The sequence below is a fragment of the Epinephelus fuscoguttatus genome, linkage group LG17 (genome assembly GCF_011397635.1).
Source record: "Epinephelus fuscoguttatus linkage group LG17, E.fuscoguttatus.final_Chr_v1".
NCBI lineage: Eukaryota > Metazoa > Chordata > Actinopteri > Perciformes > Serranidae > Epinephelus > Epinephelus fuscoguttatus.
Genome location: NC_064768.1, coordinates 17,165,859 through 17,189,137, shown reverse-complemented (window position 1 = coordinate 17,189,137; position 23,279 = coordinate 17,165,859). Strand labels below are relative to the sequence as shown.

Genomic DNA, 23,279 nt, shown 5'->3' with positions numbered 1-23,279 from the left:
TGAACAGTGTAAGATTCCTCCGTCTTGAACGGGCTTTGTTTCATGGTCTCCTCCAGTCTCTAACCATTTTTTACAACCTTTTCTGATAAGAATGCCTTGCTATTGCCCCAAACAAAATGACTTTTGAAAGATGAAATAGATAGACCTCCTATGTAGTGCAAATAGTATCATCCCCAACAGAGCCATTACTATTTGGGTTATTTCATGCCATTTTTTATCCCAGATGAGTCCCTCGGCTTTCAGCTAAAGCCAATGTTTGCTGGAATAAAATGAGGTTGTGTGTGATGCCAGCTCCTACCAAGTGCTCTGTCCTCGTGAGGCAACATCACGCAAACCAAAATCACACACAGGCTCATAGCAACAAACCACTTCCAAACAACAACACGTTTTAACTTTTTTCTTGTATCCAGATGTTGATGCAAGTGGGTGAAACAAATAAAAAAAAATGTAATACACCTACAGCTGACAGCAATGTTTTCACAAGCCAGTTGTTTTCACCATTACATAATCATGAATATGTATAATTAATATAAATGTTTAAGTACTTACAATCCAGTGAATAGAGGGGGTTAGTCTCTCTAATTACTGGAGTAACTAAGTACATTTGCTCATGTATTGTACTTAAGTACAATTTTGAGGCACTGGTACTTGAGTATTTTCATTCTGTGCTACTTCATACTTCTATTCCACTACATTTCAGAGGGAAGGATGATGTTACCAGGAAGATCTGTGGAACTCCGTTGCTAGCCTCAGAGCTCTGTGGCTGGCTTCCAGACTTTGGGGCACTTAGCAGCACTTCTGCCCCTTGTCTAAACCCAGCGTTCTCACACAGATATTCTCAGGTGGTGCCATTTGGCACAGACAATTTCAACATTAGTCGGTACTCTGACTAAGTGCTGCCGTAATTTGCTCGTTACCCTTACAAGTACAGAGTTCAGTACCTAAACCATAATGATAACCTAATTTTTTTGGCTTACAAAAGTGTCTACTGGCCCCCTTGTCACATTTTAGATGTCTATGAGTTGTCAGCGGTCCACCAAAGAGAAGTTTCCCCTCAACTACCCCTCAACAAGTTTCTGCATTTAAATAACTGTTAAAGGCAAGTAAAACTTTCTAATATTTAACAAAAACTCAGCCAAGATTCCAAAAATGAACACAAATCCGTGTAGTGAAACTTTGTTTTCTCTTCTTTAATAATCCAGAAATCATCTCACAACCCCTCACATTTATACTGTGATCCCCCAGAAGGCCCATACTCTCAGGTTAGGAACTAAACTACCAAACTGTATATAGAGTAATTATAATTAGCTATAGCTTGCCAACAACAGTAAAATGCTACTTACAGATTGATGCATGAGTATTACTGATGTAATGAGGGACTTTTCCATAGTCAACATAGTACCTGCAGTAAATGGTGATCAGCATGCTTCCAGTTTGGAGAAGCAGACAGAAGTACTGCCATGGAAGCTAAGCAATGTCCTGCTGTTGATGGGGGCAGCAGCAAAACATATTTTAGCCACCTAAGTCCCACCCAAAAAAATCAATATCAATTTAAGTGTGTGCTATATTTACATTACTTTTACCGCTTTACCTTGCCACCTAACTGCCCTTTCTGACAGGCAAAGGAACTGAAAGTGAAGCTTATCTGTGCTCTCTTCAAAGCCAGACTCCATTGACAAAAACAGTATTTTACTTCACTGAACACAGGAGCTGCTGGTCTACCACTGCCTCAGTCACTCTGTGTTATTGTGTGAGTTGGAGGATAGTTTATATTCACCAAAGTCACACAATGAGGTCATGTACTGTAGGTAATACACTGACTATGGATAGGTACCTCATACAACCTCACTTCAAAAAAGTTGAAACTATTCCTTTAAGTAAAGGATCTGAGTACTTCTTCTGGCCTACGTGATGTTTGCTGTACGAGTTTATACTGTAGTAGCCGGTTCTCCAGAAAAAAAATGCTGTGATCAACTAATCATGATCCAGTTGGGTTGGAATGTAATTATAAAAGCATTATGAGGTGCTGAGAGCAGCAAGAACACGACATGCAACGAAGAACAGCCCAGACTCTCCTTGCCACCAGGTTACTTTACATATCTGCAACCCAAGCAGCTCAACCCTCCCGCCACCCCTGCGGCTCCTAGCTGTGGTAATGGCCAGGAGCAGTCACAGTCTCCTTGGCACAGCCCATCTGTTGTTTTTGTTTTTCAGACGGGGGTTGGAGGGGAGTGGGATGGGTGGGCTGGTGCTGGCCTGGGTGAGGAATGAGAAAATGATGGGAGGCTCTAGCCGCAAATTGGTGCCGGTCTGTTATTACAGTAGGTTGAATGTTAGCAACGGTTACATGGCCAAACAGTCTGACACAATGGCAATCTCTAAATAAAACCTCGTCCTTCTGACGCAGTTGGTGAGCCTCTTTGGACTCGATGAGAAGGATGAAGTGGAGGTGGTGATTTGTAGCTTGGCTGTACTCACCACAGACATGCAGAAAGGGACTTACTGCAAATTAAAATGTATATCAAGGTCATGTTTCTGATTTCAGAATCAGAAACATTCTATTAGATATTTTAACTGGGCAGCAGGGTGGCTCGGTGGGCAGCGCTGGCTCCCCACAACAGGATGGTTCTGGCTTCAGATCTCCACCCTCGTTCTTTCTGTGGAGAGTTTGTATGCTTCCCACATGTTTGTGTGGATTTCCTCTGGTTTTCGTTACATGCCAAAAGGTATGCACATTAGGTTGTTACTCTTGTCATTTCCCTTGACCTTGTGAAGTGACATTAGGTACTGAAGACATGAAGAATGGCTTTTTCTAAATAGTTAGGATGGACTGAATGATTTAGGATTAATTAACAGATTAAAAAAATACTTCACTCCCCAAATGATCATTTGTATATCAATTACTCACCCTGTGTTATGTTAAATTAGTGAAGAAAACTTGTTTTTTCTAGCATTCCTATGGGGAACGAAGAATCTGAAAACTAAAATTCTCAATGAACTGAAGTCATGGGCAACTGTGTTTCCCCTCTGGGATTAATAAAGTATATAGAACAACAGCAAAACTATTTCAAACCATCTGTCGACAAACTCTCACACAACTCGTGCAGTACAATCCAAGTCTCATCTATCCAGTCGTATGCTCAGTACTTCCCAAACAGACAGCAGCTTCCAACGGAGAACTGCACGAAATCTTAAACTTATCTATGCTCTCTTCACAGCCAGACTCCACTGACAAAAACATTAATTTTACCTTGCTGAACATGGGAGCTGCTGGTTTACCACTGCCTTCATCTGTAGTTTGTTTGTGTTACTGTGTGACATCACCGTTTTGAAGGGTTGGTTCAGATTTACCAAACTCTCACAACAACACAAACAAACTACACATTGAGGCAGCGGTAGACCAGCAGCTCCTGTTCTCAGCAAGGTAATGTTTTTTTCAATGGAGTCTGGCTTTGAGGAGTGCTAGATAAATTTCACTTTTAGTCCAGTTCCCCATCAGAATGTGCTGTCTGCTTGCGAAGTACTGAGTATATGACTGAACAAATGAGACTTATATTATGCTGTCCTATACAGGTTTTTATATAGTTTTGCTTTTGTTAAACATGGACCACTATAACTTCAATTCATCAAGAATTTTCTAAGATTTTGGATTCTTTGTTTATTTGGAGGCATGGGAGAAAAACAGTTTTCTTCTCAAATTAAAAGTAACGTGGTGAGTAAATAACATACAAATAGTCATTTGTGAGGGAAGTATTCCTTTAGTTCACCCAAGCTGCCATACACTTTACACAGTTAACAGTATAGCCTACAGGCTGCAGCATATGCTAAATGGAGAGAGGGGGAGTGAGCAGACTTGTTGATGAAATCTCATACTGTACCTTTCCTCTCAGGGTTTTATATTCAGGCCTGTCGGCCATTGATACTAGTGTAAAAATATAACTTTCTCCTCTCAATGATCCTCAGACAAGCTAGCTTTTGTTTGCAGTGTAAGCAGCGCACCGGTTGCTCGCTTGCCTTCTCTGTCTGATACACACAGTCACTGCTAAAGCCAGCCATTGTTCCAGGCCAAGATAATACTATCAGTCCTTGACGGGAGGAGTTACAGTCCTATTGGCACCAGCTGTTAAAGCAGCCATACTTCGTGGACATGAATAATTACAAAATTCCACTGGATCTCGTCTGACATTAATTATTGGACCATAATATGTAGCTACCCTAGCACTGTGCTTTATAGCCCAGAACTACAAACAAATTGCATGGTGCCCCACCTGCAGTCAAACATGTCCAGAGTTAAGAGAGACATCTAAATCTGTTGGGTAACGTGCTGACTCTAACAGGGAATTCAGGCAGCTTAATCAGTATCCCAATCACAATTCCCCAAGGAAAGGAGAATGTTTTCCATCCTTGGCTATTGTTGCCAGACCACCATCTGAGATTCCTGAGTGCACTGTGTCTAGCCAATACTGTTGTAAGCCTTCATTTCATCAGTAGTGGACTGCATGCTGAAATGTAACGTTGTAATTTTTTCACAGAGACGGCCTAGGAAAGTTCCATCAAAATTTGTGAACATGAGCTACTCTCTCTCAAAGTCAGAAACTAGAGAAGTGAGTCTCAAACTTGTGATGTCATGAAGTATAAAATGTGGAGCTGCTCCATAGACAATGAATGGGATCCTGAAATTTGTGGACCCACAGAATATTTGTTTTCTTCTATACCCAAATCAGCTTTATTCTTAATTCTGACACAGAGCGTGTACCCATATATTCAGTACAATCCCCTGGGTTATCTCAGTGTCATCTAGAATGTCTAATTAATTGTCTATGGAGCAGCTCCACACTTTATACATGTTGCGGGAATTGCATTTGGTCGTCAGTGCCAGCGCTCTTAGTGAAAAGTAGCAATTTCAGTGGATAACTCGGCAGTTTAATGTGGAAATGAGATGGAAAATCTGCCATGGAAAAACACTGTATGGTTGAGGAGCAAAGGAGGTTTCAGGCAAAATGGATTAACTCTTATTTCATGAGATCTTTGGGGAGAGATAAGGTGATCAGACTTATCGAAGCACATATGTGACTGATCACAAATCCTGTGACAAGTTCATGGGTGAAAAACACAAACATAAGGTTGAACAGTTTTAACAAGACTTATCTGCCAAACAGTTAGTTCTTACAAATGCTGTGAAAAGTAGAGAAGGTGTAACTGTGGTGGCTAACCATGGTAAGCATTTCTGTGATGGAGAATTTCTAGGGGTCTGCTTGGTGAAAGTGGCCGAAATCATATGTCCTGAATGTGTGCAGCCCTCAGTGATATGCTGGCTTCCTCAATTGGTACTTGGTCATCGAAACTTTGAGCACCCCTGCTATAAACTGAGCCTCACAGTACCCCTAAAATGACACCTATAGGTATTTTTTTTTTGGTTCAACTCTTAAGTGACTTTAAAAGAATAATGCTGGTAATATTGTAGATTTTATTGAAATGATCTGTTCTGACTGTGAAGCCATTTTCAAAGCCTGACACTACTTATTCCTTTGTGTGCCATAGGCCTTCACTGTTGTCCAAAAACTATTAAAAACATGCACTAAGCCAAAATGTTGCACTGGGTGACATTACAATGAACGCAGATACTTGTTTATTTTGATTCAATCCCACATCCTGCTACACACCAGGTGTATTAATCCACAGCACAAAATAGTCCTTGACTATTCCCCGATTCCTGTTTAAGAAAAGTTTGCTGAAATCTACGATGCCCAGCTGTTTTAGGGAAATTACTTTCCATTTCCAAAAAACAATATATGCATATGCATATCTGTGACCTGTTTTTATGTCTTCAGAACTAATGGGGTTGGGGCTGAGTGCCACAGGATAATGGAAAAGTCTCAGATGGTGGACCAACACATTGTAGATTTTGATCTTTTGTTGCCATTAAGAAAAATATAAACCTACACCAGATTTTTTTTAAAGTTTGTCATTTACTAAGTACTGAATTAGCTGTGTGTTTTGAGCTGATTTATACTATGAGGCATTGCTATGAACTAACAGAAACACCTCTTGAGCTGAAAACACTTGACACTAAATGTAGGCTCACAACAAATGATGAAAAATGGATGAAATCACGACCTGAGTGAAAAATCACCACAACAGTAAATACATGCAATCTGCCTGGTATGACTAAATCACACAAAGGGCGACTTTAAAACCAACCGACGCACTGCCATCTGTCATGAACAGCACACATCATGAGAATGGCCTTCTCTTCATCTGTGAAAGGATATATACCATCGCTCTAATTATTGCCCACACATCTGTTGTCACTGCCTACAAAATCTTCCCATGCAGCACAGACAACAGGCAGCAGAGTGAAGACACTGTGGGAGAGAGAGAGAGAGGGAGGATGCATGTAGGTAGTGAGAGATTTACTGAGTGATGTAGAGGAGAACAACAGAGTGCCTGAGATTTATGGCAGGTCTGCTGCCTTCGAGGCAGAGACACCTTCAGAGCCGTCCTGCATCGTTCCTATTAAGATTAATAATGCTAGTATTTACAAGGCCCTGATCTCCCCTCAGAACCCCCGAGGACGCCCTGGTGCCAAACCACCAGCAGACCACAGCAGAGAGGCTGACGGAAAGAGCAGTGAATGAGTGTGTGTGAGAAAACACACTCAGTGATTCGCCACAGAAGTTCTTTGTGATGCTGTGGGTTTGAACTTTCTTACAAGCTAAGACTATGTTTTATGTTCCATTAAATCTTTGATGAAAAGTGTTAAAGTTGGAGTTGGTCCATTTTAGTCACTTTTTGTACTTATTAACTGCATATATTTGGTTTGTATTATAATCCCAGGACTAATAAATGTGAATTACTTGTTCCTTAAAGGGAAACTTTTATATTTTTCAACGTGGACCCTTTTTATCCCCAGATTTTTGTGTGTAAGTGACGAATGGAAACAACAATTTTTGAAACTGGTCCAGTATTAAATGAGAGCACTGCAGCCGGCAGCACTGAAACAGACTAAGCTGTTACCACTCAGGGCATTTGGCACTGTCAATGTATGTCCATGTATGTTAAACATTATGGAAAAGACCATACAGATAATTTAAATGTTTTTCTTTACCTTTCATTTGATCTTATTTGTTACTGTGTGTAACAAAATTTTGGTCAGTGACGCAGTGGTTAGCATTGTCACCTCACAGCAATTGGGTTCCTGGTTCAAACCCAGGGTAGGAGTTCAAACCTGGAGTAGGGGAGCCCTTGTGTGCGGAGTTTGCATGTTCTCCCTGTGACAGTGTGGGTTTCCTCCGGGTGGTCCGGCTTCCCCCCACAGTCCAATGTCAGCCGGGATAGGCTTCAAAAATTGTTGTCTACATTAGTTACTTTGACACAAAAACATGGGATAATAGGGTCCTGGTTCAATAATACAAAGTTTCCCTTTAAGGTTATAATTTTAGGAAATATTTGCTTTCTTGCTGAGAGTTAGATAAGAAGATTCCCACTCTCTCATCTGCCCGGCAGCCCAGCTGTAGCAAAGCTGGTTAGCTTAGCAAAAGACTGCAAAAAGGCTAGCCTGGCTCTGTCAGAAGGAAACATAACCTTACCAGCACCTGTAAAGCTCAGAAATTAACTGTTATTTCTCATTTGTTCAATCTGTACAAACAAGAAAGTGAAGAAACATATTTCCCCGAATTATTACATTAACTACACACTTATAAATCTTTCAGTAACCAATTAAAACAATGGATGATTAATACACACGTGTGAGCACTGAAGTCTTTTCTGCTGCTGCTGCTAGTTATATGTCCTGCTATTTTTGCAATGTTGTTATATCTGCGCATGTCACTACTGCCTCTACTGCTTTAAAACATTGTACAACCTTTTTCCAGTCTTAAGATTGCATGTACTGTCTTTTTTTCTTTCTTTCTTTCTCTTGCTGATGTATTTAAAGACGTCTTCAAGCTGTATGCCCTGTCTTTTTGTTTGTGTTTTTTTGCTTTGTTGTATTTTAGGGAGCCTTATGATACATCTTGGCCAAGGGACTACAGATTAAAAAAAATAGTCTCTTTGCTAATTCTGGCATTTTTGTATCAGCAGCATTAATTATTTTTCACTGTCACTTCTTAAATAAAATAAACTGAAACTGAATTTATTAGCAACATACTCTAAAAGAGAAGATAAGAGCTCTTGTTAGTCTGTTAATATTTCATATTGTGCTTATTAAGTTGAAACAGTAATTGAAGAAGAAGTGCAAAATAACTATTGTATTGTATATGATTAAAGCACAATAAGGCATCAGATTCTGTCACTCATTATGCATTTCATTTTTATTTTACAAGGCCTTGGAGTGAAGAGAGGAATAAGAGCACAGTGCAAGTTCAGACATCTCAGAGGAAATTTACATTTAATCTGACAAACCGGATTTATTTGTCTGTATTTTTGCTGACTTGTAAGGCTATTTCTTAATATATTTCCTTCACAAGGAATGAGAATCACAGTTCATGCTGTCTGCCCTACATGGCTTCAGATATCTCATTTTGTCTTACTAATGAGTCTCAGATTGAAATGATACTTTCTTCTCTTCCTCACTCTCTAGCTGAGCATAGTCGCAATCACTTGGCTCTATAAGGTTGAGATTTGTCTGTACTGCCACCAGTTTTTGCACCCTGTCAGCTGAGAGAGAACCTTGCACCTTTGTACTGCAAAAGCGTGACCGCAGGCGCTCGCAGGCACCTGTTGTCGGTGGGATCTGAAGTATAGCAAAGGCCACAGCGGACAGCGGCTCAGAGGAACACAGCCCTTTCCACCAGGTGGATGCTGACACGTGCTGGCATGAGCTCCATATCCCGGCACCCTTCCATAATCCCTGCTTGGCTGAGAATCTGGCGAAGCTGCCAAGCACTTTACCCTCATCAAGATTTAGATGGTGTGACAGGTTGGAAATCACATAGTAAGCGCTGTTTATCTGCTCCCCGGAGAGTGTCTGCTGTCCGACATGCTGTGGATCCAGCATATACGCTGCTGCATGGATGGGCTTTACGCAAAACTCCTGACACCTGTCTAATGACGCCATGACGGCTTTCTGTTCAGCACTGTGCAGCACAGACCTGGACAGCATAGCTCCAATGTGGTGTCTTAACTGACTGAACATGTCAACTACACCGGATAACACAGCGTCTTCTCTCTTCATGTAATCAATGTAATTCCCAATCAAGTAGAGCAGGTTTCGACTGCTGCTTAACTCTTTCCAAAATGAAGCATCTTGTATCCTGACCCTGATAGATGTTTCAATGTTAAGTGTGGGTGAGGCAGCCATCTTTTGTAGCGTGTTCTGACCCTCCAGGAGGCTGTTGAACATGTTAACCACACCAGTCCAGTCAGAGTTAACAGGCAGTGTCAATGTCGTCCCACTAGCAGTGTGATTTCTTATCTTTGTAGTCTGCCAGCATTTAAAGGTCTCTGCTAAGATTTTTTGCTCTGTGACATATCTCACCACCTGCTCAGCTCTCCTGCACGCAGCCCTCATAGATGGTGTTGAAACTATGTCATCGAAGAGCTGTTGGACTCCACACGATGTGCAGCCAATAGCTGATATGTGTGGGAATGCCTTTTCTACTTGAGTCCAAGCCACCATCATTTCTGGGGCGTCGTCAGTGACAACAGCAAACACTTTTTGTGGTCCCACTTCATTTATAACATCTTTCAGCTCCTCAGCAATATAAGTGCTTGTGTGTGTCTGCTCCTTTACCGTTGTACATTTGTAGAAAAACGGTACAGGAGTTGCGACAGAAAAAAGGATAGTTCCAGTTTCTTTTACATTAGACCAGCCACTGCAGATGATGGTGACACAGTCTGCTTTTCCAATGGCCTCATGAACCTGGCTTTGCACTCTGTCATACTCGCAGTCCAGTAGATGAGAGGACAAGGCCTCTCTGGTGGGTGGACAGTAAGCAGGCCTGAGCACGCTGAAAAATCTTTTCCAATAAATATTGTCTGCGAGAGTTAAGGGCGACGAAGTGGCGTACACAGCTCTTGCTAGGCACTCGTCTGCAAATGCCTGGCTGCGCTGATCCACCGAATCAATGAGGAACTGTCCACCTGGAGAAGCAGATGGTAAGAAAGAGAGGGAGGGAACAGGAATGGAGGCAGAAGAGCTCCCATCTCGGCCTGGTGACTGCTGCAAAACCACAGAGTACTCCTTGCATTTGTCCAAATGCATCTGCATCTTGGTAGCATTCTTTGTGTATGTCTTTAAACAGTAGTTGCACATGAAGGTTTCCCTACCATCTTTGATAGCTGGGGTGAAGTGCTTCCAAACACCAGACTGCAGGCGAGGCATCGTCCTGTGTGGGTGAAATAAAGGAAAGGAAAATATTAGCTATATATCAAACTGGTGAAGATAACGGTGACAAAATGCATATTCAATACTTTCTAAAGCACAAGGTCATATAACCAAAGTGCTCGTTTCCCCAAACCGAAACTAAAAAATCTATAAATATTCAGTTTACTACTAGAAAAGCTGGCAAGAAAGAGAGAAGCAAATCCCCAAGATGGAAAAGGTTAAAATAGCCTAGAGGATGTTTGGCATTTTTACAAAAAAAAAAAAAAAAAAAAAGACTTTTTTCCACTTGATTTTCTGTCATGTGTCAATTGTCAATTAATGCAGCTCCAATGATAATAGCAAAATGCTGCATTACAAATGACAAAATCTTTTAAATTGTCCCTTTTAAAGGCATCTCTGAGACCACCATCTCACCAGAGGTAGCAACCTGACACACCTGCTAGTGATAAATTGACTGCCAAACATCAATGGTGGCAGGTCACAAAGTCAAAACTCAGCCCTGAAGCTTCACAAAACATCATTTGCTCTCTTATATTTAAAAAAATTTCACCGACAAAACATGATTTACATATATTTATGTATTTATACATATGTATATATATACATGTATATATACATACATACATATATATATATATATATATATATATATATGTATGTATGTATATATACATATATATATATATATATATATATATATATATATATATATATATATACATACATACATACATACATACACACACACACATATATATATATATATATGTATGTATGTATCAGATTTGCAAAGAAACGTGAAAATGTCGATGAATAATATGTGCTAAACCTACTACACTTGCACCTGCTTGGAACGACTATATACGATATTATTTCTCTGGAAAGCTGCCAGGTGCTAATTAATGTAAATAAATATCTATGAACTTTCACAGAAAAGTACAAACACAACACAGTAAATTATTTTGTAGCCATTAGCTTATCCACCCACCTCTGTGTATGAACACTCTCCACTTTTACATTCAAAGTCGCCTTTGGCTCAGTCTTGCTGTGAACCCTTATCCACCTGAAGTTACAGCAACATTAGCTGTTTATGCTAACTCCTCAGCCTGCTACAAACGTTAGCAAAGTGGCTCAAGCGAAAGAATAAAGTACAAATTATATCGGTGGTAAACTTTAACCGGACCGCGGACTGTCGGCACATACAAAGTCTCTCGTGTTACAACGTAATTTACGGAGCAATTTTGTAAAATGTGACATAATTTGGCAAAAAACTGCGTTGTACGCTTTTGTTTTGAGGGTGTAGCGAACGTTACTTCCTGGAAACGAAAAGTAAGGGAGCTCGCATGGGTCATTAAACATGGGTTCGACTGTGGAAGTTGCAGGGAAAATGAGGAGAAGTCGATGGGAGATGTTGGAAGAAATACTGTGAAGTGACAGGTGTTTCTTACAGCACAGCTGGATAAAATCCATGAGAGGTGAACCCGTAGAGTAAAAACTTTTTATAACATGAAAAGTACAAAATGATGTTGCTAATATAGGGTTTGGTGAACAGTGCACTGAATCGCTCTCAGCTTCTGTTAGGAAAAGGCTACTTCACTTTTTTTATTCTCACAGCAGGGCTAAATGTTACAATTTCAGCAGTCAGACTTGGGTCTATAATTCTCAGCTACCCATGCTGCCTTTTGCCAGCTGTCCTCTTTTTCTCTTTTTCTCCCTGTGGAGCCAGAACCCTGAATTACTTGGCCCTAGGTTAATGATTAGGCTCTATATCTTTTCTTATGTTGGCTTTAAATGTCAACAACTCAAAAAAAAAACTTTTTGATTGTAAGAGACAAGTTTTAAAAATAATACTGACTGATTGACTGCATGGTTTTGTCATGAAATGCTAACACTGTTAGCATTTTTTCAGGTTCCAGGGCCTTGGTATTTTGCTTGTCCTCTGGTTAACATTAAAATTAGGCTATTTGTAGGCTAGTCAGCAGTAAAAAGGGTGACTATAAGGATAATTCCAATAAATTACAGCTTTAGTTTCTTTTTAATACCTCTTGCCTATATTTGGATGAGTAGCCTAACGATAACATTTTTATATGATACAGGTTGCCTGAATCAGAGAATTAGGCTACATTGCTAACATCAAATTTTTGAGGGGCAAGAAATAAGAGTTGTCGAAAAAACATGAAACACTTCTGCCAAATTATCCAAACCACCTAATTTGGAGGTAAAATTTAACTTTGTGGATCCTGAAATGTTGATAATAATCCCTCAGTGTGCACAGCTAGCTGTAGTTACTGGCAAACATTACCAGCTAGCTTACTCGCTCACTTTGGGTAACAATTTTATATATTTTAATTATTGATTACTCTGCCATTTTTTTCTAGATAAATCATTTTGGTCTATTAAAGAATAGTTCAGATCATTTGAAGTCTTTTGAAACCACAAAAAATAGTCCCACCTAAAGCCGTTAACGGTTTCAGTTATAGTGTCGTACATAGGGATCTTCTCAGAATAGAACACAATTACATGGTTAGATGCAATATAATATAATAATATACATAAATTAGAAGATTTAAAGGGAGTATTTAATAATGAATAAAATCAGCAAAGCCTCATATTACCACTAATAATTGTTCATTATTTATTGTTTGTTTAAGAGATGTTCCTATATTTCTATCTATCTATCTATCTATTGATCAATCTATGAAAGATACTGTAAGGTTTTAAAATTGTTCTTAAATATAGGGTTCTGTAGACATTTATACAAGTTGGTTTGATGGTTGATGCAGCTCTGCAGCACGTCATGGTAACTTATGTTGCCTAAAGGTCCAGTGTGTAGGATTTAGGGGGATATATTGCAAAAATGGAATATAATATGATAAGTATGTTTCCTTTAGTGTATAATTACCTGAAAATAAGAATGATTGTGTTTTCGTTACCAAAGAATGAGCAGATTATATCTACATAGGGAGCAGGTCCTTGTCTACAGAAATAGACACACCGAATACCCTCTCGATAGAGCCATTTACGCATTGGCGGCTGTGCAGATTTTTTTAACGTGAAACTGCTTAATTTGCTGTTACTGGTTTAAATCATTGGGTTGGTTTGTTTTGGAAGGAAGAGACCTCTGCAGATATTTGGGCTCCCAGCAAAAACCTCCTGAACAATCAACACTGAAGGAATTCTAACCTGGAGAAGTTTCAGCTTGTTGCAACTCAGAATTCTCACCACTAGATGCCACTAAATTCCACTTAATCTTACACACTGGACCTTTAAGACTGAGGCTTTGGAACCAAGGATTTCTCTCCCATCTCTTCCATGCCTTCCCTGCTTGCATCTCCTGTGAGCGTGACTAAGACGGGAGGAAAGGAAGCAAGTCATGGAAGCAAGGAGAAATGTTACCATGATGAAATGCAGTCAAAGTCTAAATTCTTGTCCCTGTACTCACCAAACTGTTCCCTTACCGCTGGTGTAGGTCTGTACTGGTTTTAGTGTTAATAGCCCACACTGATTTGCTCTAACACTAAATGACAGTGATTATCTCTCGCTCGGGGTCACATTTCAGTGCCATGTGTCTGTCATTAAGGACATTTCTGGAGTTTATACAGTGTCCAGGTTTTTGTGGAGCGGCAAGTGCAGCCAAAGCAAACTAACTCTATCTAATTTGGGGGCAATCCGAGCTGGTAATGTCAGGTTGTATCACGGCACTCTTCACGGGGAGAATATTCACGTTGACATGCTGCAGAGAGACAGAGACAGGAACAGGACCCAGCGCTATTATTTTCTTGTCTCTCAGCGTCGGATTAAGTCGCCCGGCCCTTTTTGAGAGCATCAGTATTCGAGCCAGAGAATTAGGAGTCCAGACCACAGGGACACCAGTAGAGAGGAAGCAGGATGATGTCATGATATGGCAGTGATGGAGGGTGATGTTGGTTTTCTGGTTAGTTGGCGGGTTTGGCTGCTCTCAAGCCTTCACTGGTCTCATGGGAATTTTTTTGCCATTTATTCAAAGGTTATGCTTTTTCATACTTAAATGACTTGATAGGAAATTCCACTGGGGACAGAAGGAACAGCACAATTAAGATGTCTCGCAGCAACAGAATTTGATTTAAAGCACAGAAAAGCAAATTTTAAAGTATGATAAATGTCTTTTTTTTCCTCGTCTCGTTCCAGATTTAGTTGTCCCCCAAGCAAAAGCTTCCTCTCTAATCCCATTAAATGTGGAACTGTAACAGGATGACATACCAAAAAGCACTTCCATGCAGGCATCTTGATTTAACTGTCACTCTTGCACACAAGTCATTTTTTGTGTGAGAATACAGTAATACAATCCACCAAAGCTGTAATGATGACACATAAGCCCCGTCTATCTGTAGGTTGTTGTGGAAAATTTGGCTCGTAGATTAAAGTTATCATTTAAGATCCAAGAAATGCTTTCATGTGTTCTCTGCAAAATGCCCTCTCTTTATATCGCTCTGTCAGAGTCAGGCTTAATCCATCAGCACTAGCTTTGGACCCAAACGCTTTGTGACATAAAAGCCTTTCAATTACCACGTAAAATGCACTTCTTTAAACATGAAACAGCGCCACACACTCTTGACTTAGGAAGGCATTAGGCCTCTCAATAGAGACGAATTAAATGGTATCATTTTATTCCACTTTAATGGCCGATCCCTGCTTCTCGAAGCTTATAGCTAAAATTGCATCATGGGGACTCTGTTAGCAATTACTTGATTTATATCAGAGCTTGGCTACTTTTAAATAAGCTGAAAATAGCTTTAGTGAGGTCTTTGAGAGTAGTTTATGGGAAAACATCACTTACTGTATGTGTAGGCTGCATGTTTGGCTCTCAGGAAATGTAATTTGTTGCTGTGAGAGTTTAGTTTTATAATACCAGTTTCGTTTGTTCTCTCCGTCTGTGGTTGAGATTTATTAATATGAGAAGTGTTTCCACATTGTCTTAAAGCTTGCCTTTAAACACAACCGTTGTTTTTATATAGATTTGCGGTACATTTGTGTGTGTTCTCTGTTTTTCTATTCTTGTACTTTTTAACTTTTGTTTCTGCAAACCATGAATTAATTACATTTGTGTGCTATTATGTAGCAATGCTGAGGATAATGTTTGGTTGGGTGTAGGCACAAAAACCACTTGTTATTCTTAAGTGGGATTTATAGTTGTGCGCAGCCCCTACGCATGTAGCCCACGCACGTCGTCTACGCCGTTGTGAGCATTCATACTGCGGTGGTGTGTCTGTGTCACTCTGCAGTTACACCTCCAAAACACTAGTCGGCGACAGAGGTTTCTTTGAAGTGCTGTAAAGTTTAGTTGATTCAAACCACACATTAAACACACATTAAACATGGAGACAATTTCAAACATAAGTACACAAATCAGCTTCACTATAACTCGCAGCATTCACAGACAAACACTTGTCTTTATCTGGACACATTTTCCCCACAAATACAACATGCTAATGTTATTAGCACAAGCCTATGACATTTTCCATTATATAAAGTAGCCTAGCAGCTAGTGATCTTTTCCTCTTCTCATAGGGACAACAGCTTGTAACACCTGGTTTTAAGGGCACAATGTCCGCTGGAAATGCAGCAATGCCTCAGCAAAAAACAACCACTTTTCAGGGCACTATCCTCTTAGAAAAAAAGTAGACAACTGATTTTTGTGATGCTATCCCAGCAGGAAATGCAGATATTTTTCCGTGAAAAAGAAATGCTTTTTGTGGCACTATTCCCCCTGGGTATGCAGCAATGTCTCAGTAAAAAAACTACCACTTTTTGTGGTGCTATCCCTGCGGATAAAATGACGTGTTGCTGCAAAACATCCACATTTGCTGGCTAAAAAAAAGCTGTAAACACTGTAATGACTCGCTAAATTGCAACCGATTTTGTTGTGACCTGAAGTGGACTACAATCCACCATCCTCCCCACCTCCAGTTAACACTTTAGCAATGTACATGTTACATATTGGTGATTTGCAGAAACCTGGAATGCCACCATTTTCTTCTGGCGACTGGGCTGACTTTTTGTAATACACAGTGAGAGCTCTCCTGCTGCTCCCAGCCTCTATTCTTTTTGCATGTTATCTCAGAAATGCTAATTAATGTCAGGTATTAGGACATCGCTCTTCAGGATAAGCCTATACGAGAGAGTATACTTGATTCCCGTGTCATAAAAACATTTCGGCCATAATTTCATGAGCTCCATTCACAAGTGACTTCTGATTTAATCTCATAAACACCACTAGATTCCAGTTCAATTAAAAAGCCAAACATTGCTGTCATCACTCTCCAGCAGCTGTGCAAAGGCAGGACAGATGCATCCCACAGCCTCTCCCAGTAAGCAGTTGGGATCCATCCATGTCAATTATAATACACCACGACAGTTGGCTGAGTGTGATTCATTATCGTTTAATACGGGATTAAGCTAATTAGCGATCATCAGCCCATTCTTGAATAAATATCACGGCCGCCGCGTTCCTCCACTCTTCAATCACTGATCTCTACCCCTGCATGCTCTACCCTTACCACCCAGCAGAGGCCACTGTGGCCAAGCGCCTCCACAAGACCTTTGACACCACAAGACATCCCTCTCTCTTAGACTCACAGTGAGCTCAGCTTGATGGCAGCTGGCTAAAACACCCGGCACTGAAACAACAGAATATCCTTATAATGCAGCAACACGGCTCTGCAGTAAATTGTGATTTGGTGAAGCTCATAAAGTCTTTTTTTAAACTGCCAAATGTTGGTTGAAGTTCATGGTCATATTTGAGGCTGTAGATTGCAGTGCTGTCAGGAAAACATGTCCTGCGGATATTTTTGATTAGCATATGTCATCATGATTTCTGAGACCTTTTCCTGCGCCCACATGAGATAGCTTTGCATATGCGACTATTGCGGCTACTGAAAATCCCAATTACACACTAAGTCAAATTTAGCATTCAGCGGGATTTGTTTGTCTTATAAGAGTGTCAGTATTTTTAGAGCTGGATTCTAGAGGCAAGGCAAATTACTTTTACTTTAGTTGCAAATAAGTAGGAAACTTAAAGCCTAAATGAGGACAGGTCACAAGTAGACACTCATGATAGAGAGACACTTAAGTGATGTTTACTTGACAATAGAGCTCTTCAGAGATCAGTTTGGTGCCCAGTCAGCATGACCCAATGTGGCAGCCAAGTTGAGTCTAGTTGGTTGTGCGTCAATATGACTTATACCACAATCACTTGTGTACAGGGCATATTTGCACACACCTAACTGATCCATTTGGGCCAGATGGATCAGAGAGGGTTCACTGTCAGCTCCGATCACATGGTGCATCATCACAAGGAGAACTGTGGAAATTGTGCAGTTCTTCAAGTCTGCCTCTAAACAGTATTCAACTGAACCACTGTACATTAAAAAGTTTATGGTTGCTATAATCGTTGTTCCTGTTCATACTTGCAATTGAAAGATTTCCTCATAATGTGCTTGTGATTAAAGTGATGAGGGACAGCATCAAAAAGCAAAACTACAACACTCTGTCTGAATCCCTATGAGGCTCCAGCAGCCTGGGTTCGACAGATTAAGTCAGTTTCTTCCAGTGTAACCTTCTGTCCCAGAAAGCACAAAGAGGGTATTCTGTACTAAACAGACTTTAATTTAGTCTGATTAACTCAGATGACTGAACCCACAAATGAACTTTATACAGACTTTTTAAAATATTTTTACAGAACTTGAGGATTGACAGGAGGGACAATTACCGTGATTCTTTCGATGTAGGCCTAATTATGGCCATGTCAGTATTGTTTCAAAGAGGATTCAATATGCTTTTCCTTATTTTCTATCACTGTTCTGAATACTGTTTTCCCAACTTTTATTTTTCTACTTTCAAGACAAGCTGCCATCAGGTCTGAATAGCTTTCTTTTTATGGTCATCTGCTCCAGGCACACTACTGCAAGTGTTTACAATACGTAGCCTAGCCAGAGTTACTTTACTTTTACAGATTACTTTCGGCCCGATTTTGGATCATATTCCTGCTAGAACACATTTGGTTGTGAAGGTTTTGGTTTAGAAGCTTTTATTGTTGACTTTTAAGTGGAGAAAGTGCTGCTATACATAGTTATTCCCTGGCAGCAAGTGCACTGCTACATGTAGCTACATGCTAACATCAGGGAAACATGTAATTTTGGTTGAGGATGTTGTTAATATTTCTCCAGTTTTGGATCCTACTTCCGCTGGAACGTGTCCGGTTGTGACGATTTTGGTTTAGAAGCTTTTGTTGTTGACTTTTAACGGGAGAAGGTGCTGCTTCACATAGTTATTCCCTGGCAGCATGTGCACTGCTACATGTAGCTATATGCTAAGATCAGGGAAACATGTAACTTTGGTTGAGGATATTGTTCATTTTTCTCCAGTTGTGGATCATATTCCTGCTGGAATATATTCTGTCAGTTGTTGGTTTTCTCTCTCTGTCTGGGTTAGTTTGGATCAACCACATTCATGGATTGGGTCTAATTATCTTCTGTTCTACTATATGGATCTGGTCTGATTGTCCTCGGGTCCCACGTTGGATTCAGAAAGCTTTAGATTTTTGTTCAGTTTCGTATTTTAGAGCTCTGAAGACCTCCGCTTAATCACACTACAAACTGTGGCCTCAAAAGAACCATGGAGTTGAATCAGAAAAAGCATTGACCTTTACTAAATTGAGAAGACTGCAGGGCAATTTTTAAAAAGTGGTTCTCAATTTATTTTATTTTTATTTTGTTTGTATTGGTTTTGAATATGGACTTGTGTTATACACCCGAAGTAACAATCAATGCTTTCTAAAGTCAAGAGCACTGTGGGTACAACTGCAACACAAGCACCAGTGTTCTTTGATAAAGCCGAGCCTCTTGAGTTACATCTTTTGTCGCTGCTGGTTGAATATTCCTGTGCAGAGGCAGAAGGCAGCATTTGCTTGCACTTACCATAATAATGTCTCTGTTTTTCTGTCTGTCCTCGCAGTACGATTCACTTCGCTGTGTGAAGACACTCCAGTGAGCAAAACAATAATGACCGTCTGCCTGTAAACAGTAATTTGCACAGGTACAGTAGCCTGCTGCTCACAGCTATAGGTACAAGATGGATGTATTGACCAACAGGGGCTGAGAGGCAGTGTGTCTTATCTCCCTTCTGAACACAACTAATGTCCCGTAAGGAAGCAGGTGTGTGAGGAGAGGCGGATCAGGTGCAAAAAGGATAGGTAAAGCTTAATGGCTCAGAAATGGTGGCTGAGAAATCAATCTCCCTCGCAGCCTCTCTCCTCTGATTGTTTCCAATCCCTGTTTTTGTTTCCCGCGTGAAAACGACAAGCTCGGGCGCTTCAGTGAGTCACAGCCATCGCTCCACTCAACCAATAAACACCCTGGAAAATATCACAACCATTTGTCTTTGAAATTATCTCGCATCCAAATGGAGTTTTACGCCTGTTTTGTTGTGTGGTTTTTATGTGAGGCAGGGAGAAAGCGCAACAGATTTGGAAGCCAAATCTCTTAACAACCTGCAGATTCACCGAAATGGAGCAACATTAATGATTAAAGCAAGTTCACAGGCAGCCAGTCTTTTCATTGTTTACTGCAGCAGACAGAGGCAAAACATTTGTCGGGTCCAGGGCTGTAAAAAGACAAGAGCGTATTCTCGAGTGTCTGAAGTTTGCAAGACCAGTCCTAACTGCGTTGCCTTTGTTGGTAATGGGCTTGAAGCTGCAGCCTGCTTTGTTACACACATTGAAGTCAGGCGAAAGACAGTTTGTCTAATGAGAACAACATTTAAATAACAAAGGAGCTTTAACAGCCGAGAAATATAAAATAATTTACAGAAACAATTAATTCCATTGCACACAGTGCTCTTAGAGAAAAGTTTCACAGTTTTCAGTACATTTAAGACATACAGTGTCAGAATGCAGAGTTAAGTTAACAAACAAACAACATTGTTTCATCTTCAGATGCTTTAATCATCCAGGGATGTGTTAATAATGTGTGTAGCATAGAAGACAAAGTTGTAAACAAGGAGTATCTAATCAAAGTGTCTGTGTCAGAGAGAATTTGTAAAAGCGCTATCATGATGATGAAATTGGTGTGAAATCAAAAAACGCACTTTGCATTTCAGTCGCAAATCTTCTGCAGACAGATGTATTTGTTCTTTCGATGTTCTTTGTCAAAGATCCATGCAAATTCTGTATTCTTCTGGCGCTTCCTCTGGTGAAATATCACTCCCTTCAACAGATGACATGACCCAAGCTCAACCTTCTTAGCATGAAGCACAGGGTTCGGCCATGGAGCCTGGCAATTATATGTTGTCATAGAGATCCATAGGCTGACGCACACTTCGCTGATATCTCCCCTAAAAAGCATCATAACCACATCTGCAATCTGGTCCACACATCACACACATAATAAATAAACAGCAAACGCTCACAGTCACACGTTCTCTTTGGCTGCAAGAATAAAGAAAGGAAAACAGCAAAGGAAAATCAATGACCGCAACAGACACATTCTTGAAGTGTCAGGGGTTAAAAGGAGCCCTTTGGGTTGAATGCACATGCTTCCAATTAGGTCTCAAATAGGCAAGAGGAAACAGTTGATTTAGGAATATTACTGAAGAATGACTTTAATTAGCCGAGAGACTAAGGGGCCCTGAATGCGGGTACCACTGTCAGCGGCAAACAAGGCCAGACAGCATTAATCTGCCACACCAACTGGGGCTTACTGGGGCTGAACACACTGGAAACAGGACGACAAGGGGTGACATTTGTTTATCATCGCCCTCCTGATGAATCCTATATCTGTTGACAACAAGATGAAAGACGGATGATAAAAGTAAGGCAGATGGAAGAGGCAGGATCGTATGAAAGGCTCAAAGATTCAGCCCTGCTTGTTGCTTTTTTGCTCCGCAGCAGAAGCCACGCCATTGTCACTTCCAACTGGCACAGCTGGATTGTGACTGTTGTGACTTTTATGCCATCAATGGGCTCATTTGAAAGGCAAATACTGCGGGATTGAATGTCAATATATCGCTCCACGCAAAGCCTTCTCGTATTAGATTGTGAAGACTGTGACTCACTCACTCTGAATATTTCAGCATGCAGTGTTATGTTGATAACGTCGGGTAATTTAGGCTTGGCTTTTAGATTTTGTCAGCCAAAACTGAATTTATTGGTTCATCAGAATCAGAATTGTTCCTTTGAACAAAAACGCTCTCATTTTAGTGTAGAGCATCAGATTGGATTCACAAACGCACCCAAGAATGCCAAAAAAAACATTTATGGTTTCAACCTATCAAATTTTCAGAATTTGCTGCTTTTCTGCATCTTAAATTAAATTACTTTGACTTTGAAGGTTGGACTTTTCGTTGGACAAACAAGCCATTCAAAAGTGCTTAATGCTTAAACTTATTTCACCTGTGTGTACAGCTGTGTGCTGTCATCAAAATATTTCAAATGAACTTCTTCTCCTCAGAGTTTCTTACATTTCTTACTGATTTCTCAATCACAGTCAAGGTAGAATTTACAGAAGGACTGTGTGGCTACTGCAAATAATACAGGAAGAAATTGCAATTCTCAACGCAGCCACAAAGGGTGATATTCACTCCTACTGCACCACTCAGCAAATAGTGTCCCAGTGCTCCTGTACTGTTTGCACATATTTAAAATAGGTAATATGATATATTTGGCACAAACTGCCACATTTCTATGCAAATGAGCCTCACTAAAACAGTTCTCAGAGATCAGCGCCAATAGCCACACGCAGTTACAGTGAAATTATTAGTATCTTCAGAGAGTTGTTGATAACTCCCAGACCCTCCAGTAATTATGGCAGGAGTGATTGTAGCCAGGTGAATCCATTATCATGCCAGGTGTGTCTCTGCACCTCGTCAAAACATGTAGCTCTTAGTCTGAAAATTTTCTATTTCTCTCTTCGCCATCGTTCTGCTTACTGTGTTCTTGCTGCAAAAGTAACACATGGACAATTGCAATTGGGCACACCAAAATGGGCAAATTGCACGTTTATACAAAACTTTATGGGCGTGTTTGCGCTTGTTAGTACAATATCTTTTGTGAATCGGACTTTGAGATGGGGCAAATAGTGATTGCAAAGAATGTGCAGTTCATGGTGCAATCAGTGGCAGCATCCATTTTTTGTCAATTTTCCCATTATTAGAAAATAATTAGCAGTATAATTCATAATGAAAATAGTTAAAAATTGCACTATAGAATATTTAAAAATTTGCTTCACTTCAGCCTCCTTTAATTGGGTAGTTTTACAGCTTGGTAGTACATTTACTTACTTTGGCCTACACTTAAGGAAATGATCTTCTTTCAACACATTACGTTAAGATCTACCTTAGTCAAAAATCAAATCTGTCAGTCACATAAAGTGCTTTCCTGATTTCAGTCTCTTCCTCCTGCAGGTGTAATGCTAATCATCACTTTATCAATTCAGTTTTTTAATATGTACTGCGGCAGCAGCTCCCTCGAGAAGTGCTTTGCTTTCAAACCAGCCACCTGAAACTAACTTTCTGCGCATTTATATTCTGGCGCTGACTTAACCAGGTAGAGATCTACCTGAGATGACTCTGAGTAATTATGTAGCAATTACTCAGCCAGTGGAAGAGGCAGCGTATTAAAAACATTATGGAGCTTTGACAGATTCTCTTAATTGATTGATACGCAGCAACTAGCTGGTGATTACTATGCTGTGTGCTCACATGAATCATCTCACATGAAAATAAAAATGCTTTCAGCCACACATCACACTCCAGAGAGCAGGAGCACGTGGCACGAACATTTACATGTATGGGAGGGTGTTAATGAATCCACAAATGCCTAGAATATGATCATCATGATTGTGTGTGTGTGTGTGTGTGTGTGTGTGTGTGTGTGTGTGTGTGCACGTGTAGGTGTGGGTATTCACACAGGTGTCTCTTT

At 40.3% G+C, this 23,279-nt stretch overlaps 1 protein-coding gene and 1 non-coding gene across 2 annotated transcripts; both read right to left on the bottom strand.

Annotated features, from left to right (window-relative positions):
- Positions 1-7,955: 7,955 nt before the first annotated feature.
- Positions 7,956-11,639, bottom strand: LOC125904793 (uncharacterized). Its single transcript, XM_049602428.1, has 2 exons — positions 11,316-11,639; positions 7,956-10,328 (listed from the first exon to the last, which is right to left on the bottom strand). Exon 2 carries the CDS (start codon positions 10,322-10,324, stop codon positions 8,531-8,533), a length of 1,794 nt encoding a protein of 597 aa, XP_049458385.1. The 5' UTR covers positions 10,325-10,328; positions 11,316-11,639; the 3' UTR covers positions 7,956-8,530.
- Positions 11,640-22,717: 11,078 nt separating this feature from the next.
- LOC125905442 (U6 spliceosomal RNA) lies at positions 22,718-22,820 on the bottom strand. Its single transcript, XR_007451659.1, has one exon. It is a non-coding gene; the product is annotated as a U6 spliceosomal RNA (small nuclear RNA).
- Between the last annotated feature and the right edge of the window lie 459 nt (positions 22,821-23,279).

What these genes read in the sequence shown, in the direction of transcription:
- LOC125904793 (XM_049602428.1), bottom strand. Translation starts at nt 10,324, where the DNA reads ATGCCTCGCCTGCAGTCTGGTGTTTGGAAGCACTTCACCCCAGCTATC.